The 6,538-nt window shown below is 42.0% G+C and overlaps 1 protein-coding gene across 2 annotated transcripts; it reads right to left on the bottom strand.

The window, feature by feature from the left end:
* Window positions 1-575: 575 nt before the first annotated feature.
* On the bottom strand, window positions 576-3,233 carry tbxta (T-box transcription factor Ta). 2 transcript variants are annotated; one of them, XM_005927987.3, is made up of 8 exons: window positions 2,932-3,233; window positions 2,401-2,665; window positions 1,951-2,085; window positions 1,780-1,841; window positions 1,632-1,693; window positions 1,351-1,518; window positions 1,132-1,255; window positions 576-1,038 (listed from the first exon to the last, which is right to left on the bottom strand). In XM_005927987.3, exons 1-8 carry the CDS (start codon window positions 3,114-3,116, stop codon window positions 780-782), a joined length of 1,260 nt encoding a protein of 419 aa, XP_005928049.1. In that variant the 5' UTR covers window positions 3,117-3,233; the 3' UTR covers window positions 576-779. The 2 variants fall into 2 exon arrangements, with proteins under 2 accessions (XP_005928049.1, XP_005928048.1); XM_005927986.3 differs by having other exon boundaries at window positions 1,345-1,518; window positions 2,932-3,232.
* Between the last annotated feature and the right edge of the window lie 3,305 nt (window positions 3,234-6,538).

Raw genomic sequence — 6,538 nt, 5'->3', positions numbered from 1 at the left:
ATGTAGAAGGCACATGTCGCTCAGTCTGAACACAGAACATTTATATTGGACTCACAAAAGGCACATTTATATGAAAAAACACAGGACATAAATTTATTCTATATACACTCATATACACATTAATATTAGCAGAACCTTTCCTCTTATACAGTTAATAATAAAAGTGAAACGACTGAAGAAGTCACTGGGGTGAGTGACGAAACCTTTGCAATGCTCCATCCAGATGAAGGGATACAAGTTTGGGAGATTTCCTTACCTGGATGATTAGCGTGCATCAAGATACTCTTCAGTTCACTTTAGCTGTGTGATGTCAGCAAGGTGGTGATGCCACACAACCATGTAACAAATATGAAATAAGCATAGAGGATTTACTAAGAGCAATAATTTCTGTCTGGGCAGCTATTCTAAAGCTTATCTCTTAGAGGGAAACTGACTGATTGTCTTCAATTTCAAAGTTCTCTCAGCTTTATTCAAGTCATCTTGTTCAAATATCTCTAGGGGTGGGCAATTATTATTTCCCAATGAGCTGGATTAGAAACTGGGACTGTTGTGGAGAGCCGCACTCTATACGCAAATCGGTGTGGCTCTCCACAACAGTCCCAGTTTCTCATGTGGCTCCTTGGGGAAATTATATGCCCTCCTCTGCTCTAAGCTGTTTCACAAAATCCTTTTAGACGTGGTGAAATTTCCACATATTCTCCAGGAGCTGCGTTCTTGTCTGTGGTCCTACTCCAAATCCCTCCGACCCCTGTAGACGATGGCCAGGTAGCTTCAGCTGCTCAGTAGGTCTGAGCTACAGGCGTCCAGCTAGCAGTCAGCCTGGCAATGGAACTCTCAAACTGAGCTTCCCCGACCCCAACCTCACCCAGGCTGGGGTCGTACATTGGGGAAGGTGAGGAGACAGGCAGCGAGGAGGTCAGGCCTGTGTATGAAGAGCCCCTAAGGAACTGGGAGGTCAGACCTCCAGGTATGGAGCCCGAAGCCGAGCCTGAAGGGGTGAGCGTGGTGCCAGCTACTGACCAGAGGCTAGGGTACTGACTGTGGACCAGAGAAAGAAGAGGGTTGGAGTGACTTATTGCTTCAGTGCTAATTTCCCAGCCTAAAGTGCAGCATAAAACCAAATAAGCTCACCTAGAATTGGATGTGGAGTTGGTGGTGTGGGACAGAGTGCCCATGCCTGTGGAGTTGGGGATCTGAAGAGCAGACCAGCTGTCATGAGTTGGCAGAGTCCCTGAAGTGTTGTCCATGTAGTTATCTGAAATTAAAATCAATGCACCACAAATCAAATTCCAGTTCTTCCATTTATTTATTTCATCAATATAGTACGTTGACTAGGAGTCTTACTCGTACTGGTGGTGCGGTGGGGGTAGTGGCTGGGGTACGGGGCCGCTCTGTGGCTCCTCAGGCTGGAGTAGCGCTCGCAGTAGGATCCAGAAGAGTGGCCTGTTGTGCTGCTGAACTGAGGGGGGCTGCTGCTGGGGCAGATGGGACTCTGGCCTGGAATGAACCAACCTCCAACTGTGGAGGAAAAACGTGTACAACTGAGTCACGCATGGAAGCTGTCGGAATTAAAATATATACATGTAACAACCAGCATCAGCCTTGATGCAAAGATGCCATCCAGTACTCACGTTGAGAATATCCAGACTGTTGACTGTCCGTGCTATGATCGGACACTTCTTTATGGTCACTCCTGCAATCAAAAAGACAGGATTAGATGCTACATGAGAGCATGCTAACTTGACTCATTGAGGAGTAAGCTGAGTTCTCGGCCTTAACCTCTCCTTGGCATCCAGGAAGGCTTTAGCAAAGGGATTGTGCTTTATCTTCAGAGCTGTGATCTGAAAGAAGCAAACGGCTGTTAGCATTTCAGTCAATATGTAAAACACGTAAGCACTGATAACAGTTTCAGATGGAGATTTATCCTCAGGCTACTCTAACACCACTGACCTCCTCATTCTGATAAGCAGTGACTGCAATGAACTGTGTTTCTGGGAAGGACTGGCTGCTGATCATCTTCTGGATGCCTCCCACCTTCACGATGTGTATCCTCGGCTCATATTTGTGCAGAGAATTCAGCATGATCTGTAAAGGAACTGATGTCACTATTTCATCTTTTTTGCACTCAAGAGAAGACAACAAATGATGTCAAGTGAAAGTAATAACATTCACTGAATTACGTATATTAAAACAAATCATCTACATTATGATGCCATGAAATAACTCCAGAGTAATCCAACATTCTGAGAAAAGCACTAAACTCCATTTTGGTGTGTCTAAACCAGAACATCATTAAATCTTTAAACATATCCTATGATTGTTTCTTAAAAGAAAAGTTTTGTTTTTTTTTAAGTTACTGTTATTGTAACTAATAATTTTAACTGTGCGTTTCTCTGTCACCTGACCGCCGCCGTTAAGTTTATTGGAGAGTTTGACTTTGCTGAAGGACACTGGCGCTTTCATCCAGTGCGCTCCGAAGTTTGGGGAATCCGGATGGATGTAGACGCAGCTCGGGCTCTGGGGTTCCGGTTTGCCTCCGGGAACCCACTCCCCGTTCACGTACTTCCAGCGGTTATTGTCTGCGGCGACGAAATCCAGCAGTACCGAGTACATGGCGTTTGGGTCCAGACCTGTTACGCTGGCCCTCAGAACCGGAAACATTCTCCTGAAAAAAGAAAAATAAGAATTTATGTGGTTTGTGAATTTACAGTTTACAGAAACACAAGTTTAATTAACATCTTTTAAACCTGCAAAGGCCTCAGAAACAACACAAACAGCGCTCCCGTGCTCACGTGTCAAATTTAAAATCGTGTTTTTATACATTTTCAATTTAATTTCAAATTTGCAAACACATTTAAAACGCCGCGCGTAAAATGCGCCCGGCCCCGTTCCCACAGAACACCACCAGGTCTCCCCACACGCTGGGCCTACCTTCCCGTCTTGGTGACAATCATCTCGTTGGTCAATTCTTTAAACTTGTTCCATAAGTCTGCGTCCTCCAGCGTCAGTTTAATATCCCTCTCGGACGCGTCTCCCTTCTCGCTGCCCTTCTGGAACTCGCTCTCCACGGCGCTGAGGAGATGTTCCAGACGCTGGTCAGGGTTGGAAGAAGTCATATTTCCAAGGTGTGTCAACAGACCTAAATCCGAAGGGAAGGGTCTCAAAGACTGCGAGACAGGCCCGAGTAGATACTGGTTTCTATACCTCCAGGCCTCCTCATTTAAGGGCCCTCAGGGACCTCATGGGGATGTGGGGCGTGGTTTATTAGCGGACTTCTCCGTCTCTAAACGCCGCCCCACTTCACACCGAACTTCTTTATAATTTATCAGTTTCTTTTCTTTCTTGTGAAAGAGAAACACGTGAAACACACATTTCTTTCAACCAAAGTCCACGTAAAAAATCTATTTATTAAATTTATTGGATCATCGAATCAAACAAACAAACAACTCCGCTGTCAGAAAAGAAAAACTTAATGGGTAAAGTTATGGTATTTTTACTTTAACCCCCAAAAATATCTTGCAGCTTGTTGCAGCTGAAGCCTTACACATTCAAAGCTGTGCATGCAAAACAAAAGAAGGGAAGCGAGGAGAGGGAGCCGTGCCTTTGAACTCAGTTGCATATTTGCAAATAGTGCTAATCTTTTGTTGTCTCAAATCCACATGGGTAGAGGACCGGTGTTTACTGAGTGAGGACCATTAGGGGAGACTCTGCGCTGCTGTCGTGCAAAAGTGTGGATGGCCCAACAAGTGATGCCTGAATTTGCATAATGGGCCGTGGAAACTCTTTTCATGGCAGTGATATTAAATATTTCAGAAGCCCTAGATGTTAAATACTTATTTAATAAACACTGTGTAATGTATTTTAAACCACAAGATTTACACCCAACGCAAAATTTGAGCACAAAAATGGGGAAAATGTAATTAAGTTAGTGCAGTTTTAGAATTGCTCCTTTACTTTTCTTTTTCTGTTCTGACATACATGGAGTCAAACTGTGCATGGAAGAGAGAGTGAGCGCGAGATAACAACAAACAAACAAAAAAACAGGAAATAATTATAGATGGTCTCCACTATTTTCATTCTAATTGTGTTTCTGTTAATTAGAAAGTTTTTTTAAACTCAGTATTAATCTTATAGCATTATAGCAAAATTATACGTGTGCTGCTATGATGCAATGGGTGCCATAAAATTGTTAAACAACAAGACATCGTTCTGATTTTTTTTTTTGCACTAATTACAGTTAAATCAGAAAAAAATTAACAATCGTTTTAATGAGAATCAAAATAATATTTTAGTTATACGACATAAAAAGATGCACCACGCAGTTGTACTACATGCACATTGTTAACCCTCTAATGCCTGAACCATGAAATAATAAACATTACAGCTGGAAAATGATTTATTAAACTTCTGACACATGTTTTTAAAAATTAATATTAATTTGCATGTATGCGTTTTGATTTGTATCATATTTGATTTATTTTTTTATTCACGTTTTTATTATTTATTTATTCATGCAATTTGTTTAGTATTTGGGGAAAAGAATTACAGAGAATAGAGAAATCTAAAAAAAACCCTCACAAAAACTGTACAAACCAAATATGATGAACTGGGCATTAAGAGGTTAAGTATTATAATCTCTGCTGTGTAATAATATAACACGAAAAAGCCGCATTTTACTTGTACTTATACTTATACTGGTTTATTTTTGCCACTTTTCTGTGTCTGTGTCTGTGGTTTTCAATGGTGGGAAAGTGACACAGATTACTCAATGCATGATCTGAGGTACTTTAGTACTAAATGAGGTATTTTCTCTGTAAAAATGCAACAATTCACGTTTACAGAACAGAAGCTTGAAATTAAACAGTGAACAATGTCATTAAGGTCAGGTTCAAAATGTTTGTTTCATTTTGTTGACACACTAGTCTCAAAGGGTTTTACAGGTGTGTTTAGGACAGCTTTACATTTAGAAAATAACATCAACAGACAGATAAAGCTGACTGTCTCAGTGCTGTAAGGATCACAGGTGAATCAAATAAATGACCTCAGTGAAGAGGCAAGAACAAAACTGGAACGTTTGATGTTTTGTTTTTAAAAACACGTTTTAAGAAAATGTTTTTTACTGTACTGTCAGCTTGAATCGATATTCCCATAAACTTACACTGAAATTATTTTTTCAATTGCATTTGCAGCTAAGCATACAAATGATATATTAGCTAAATTAAAAAAATCAGTAATTTGCATAAAGATCCAAAAGCAACTAAAGTGTTTTATCTTTAGTATTTGAGGTGTGAGGAAAAACCTATGGTAACAGTTTCTAACATATAAAATAATAAAACACAGTTGATTGCTGTAGATCTCAGCCTTTTGGGGTTTTTCTTTTCGTTTGTTTCTTCATTGCCTCTGAGTCCTCAGTCTGTGATGTACTTGGAATTGAGTGAGGGCTTTGGAGTGTGACTCCACTTTACTACACCACTTCCTCCAGTTCTACAGAGGCCATAAATGTAAAGGAAAGGGGTTCTCTCACACCTTTCCATCCCGTATCATTCAACAGTCGCTTTCTTTTTATTTCAGAAGGCTGATAGAAAGACACAGAGAGCGTTAAAAAGAGGCTGCATACAGAACAGATCCCCCACCGACCGGGCCTTCGGGCTCCGCTAACCCCCTTCAGACACACACACGTCACAGGGAGCCGCCTAATTAAGATTTCATTTGACAAGCGTCGTGTGTGAGCGTTCTGTAGCAGCACCAGAACACGCAGTTGTCATGTGTTGCCCAGTGAGAAGGTGGATTCATAAAACAAGGCGAAAACATCCTCCCGGGTGACGGGCAGAGTGTGGATGAGGAGCAGCTGCGTCCCACACGGTGAGCAAACGTCTGCTCCAAGATATGAAGTTTACTTGAAATGTTACCTGAAGTTTCTCACCGCTTTTCTCTCTCTACACACACACACACACACACACACTGTGCAGCGCAGACAGCTGAGGGTTAACTGATTCAGGCCGTGCTCTGGCATCAGCACACACTCACCTAGGTGAGAAATATTACAGAGGTCTGGTGCTTCACAAAGAGACAGTTATATGGATGCATATTTTCCAGAGGACTGCACTGGCCTAAAGAAGTAAACACAGGCAGGCATATGAGTCAGCTCTGGGAAGAGAAAACATACAGTGCCCTTCTTTATCTCTCTTTGTCTCTCTCATATACAAATACATAAAATGTTTTTTGTTTGTTTGTTTGTTTGTTATGGGGTGGGGACCGTGGGGTGTTCTGTGACTGGTCAGAGGGCAGAAGAGTGCAGCTGTGATAGATGTTGTAATCCCAACAAACAGCAACATTAGAAAGAATGAGCACAAGATAATTAAGCTGTACCACAGGCTGAAGGCACAACTGAGCCAGATGTGGAAGGTAAGAACCAACGTGGTCTGTAAGAGCTGTTCCAGCAGAACTCAGGCACAACATCAGAGGTCTCTGTCCAGAAGAGCGCAGTCCCAGGAACAGCTGAGATACTGCACAGAACCCTCAAACTCTCAGGCCTCTG

The sequence above is a fragment of the Haplochromis burtoni genome, unplaced genomic scaffold (assembly GCF_018398535.1).
Source record: "Haplochromis burtoni strain Fernald_Lab_line unplaced genomic scaffold, NCSU_Asbu1 Contig_10, whole genome shotgun sequence".
NCBI lineage: Eukaryota > Metazoa > Chordata > Actinopteri > Cichliformes > Cichlidae > Haplochromis > Haplochromis burtoni.
Note: the sequence above shows the minus strand (reverse complement) of the source record. Positions and strands in the feature narration are given on the sequence as shown.

What these genes read in the sequence shown, in the direction of transcription:
- tbxta (XM_005927986.3), bottom strand. Translation starts at nt 3,116, where the DNA reads ATGACTTCTTCCAACCCTGACCAGCGTCTGGAACATCTCCTCAGCGCC. An exon ending in ATTGTCACCAAGACGGGAAG is followed by an intron (nt 2,666 to 2,931) that starts GTAGGCCCAGCG and finishes TTCTTTTTTCAG; the next exon opens with GAGAATGTTTCCGGTTCTGA. An exon ending in AACTCCACATCCAATTCTAG is followed by an intron (nt 1,039 to 1,131) that starts GTGAGCTTATTT and finishes TCTGGTCCACAG; the next exon opens with TCAGTACCCTAGCCTCTGGT.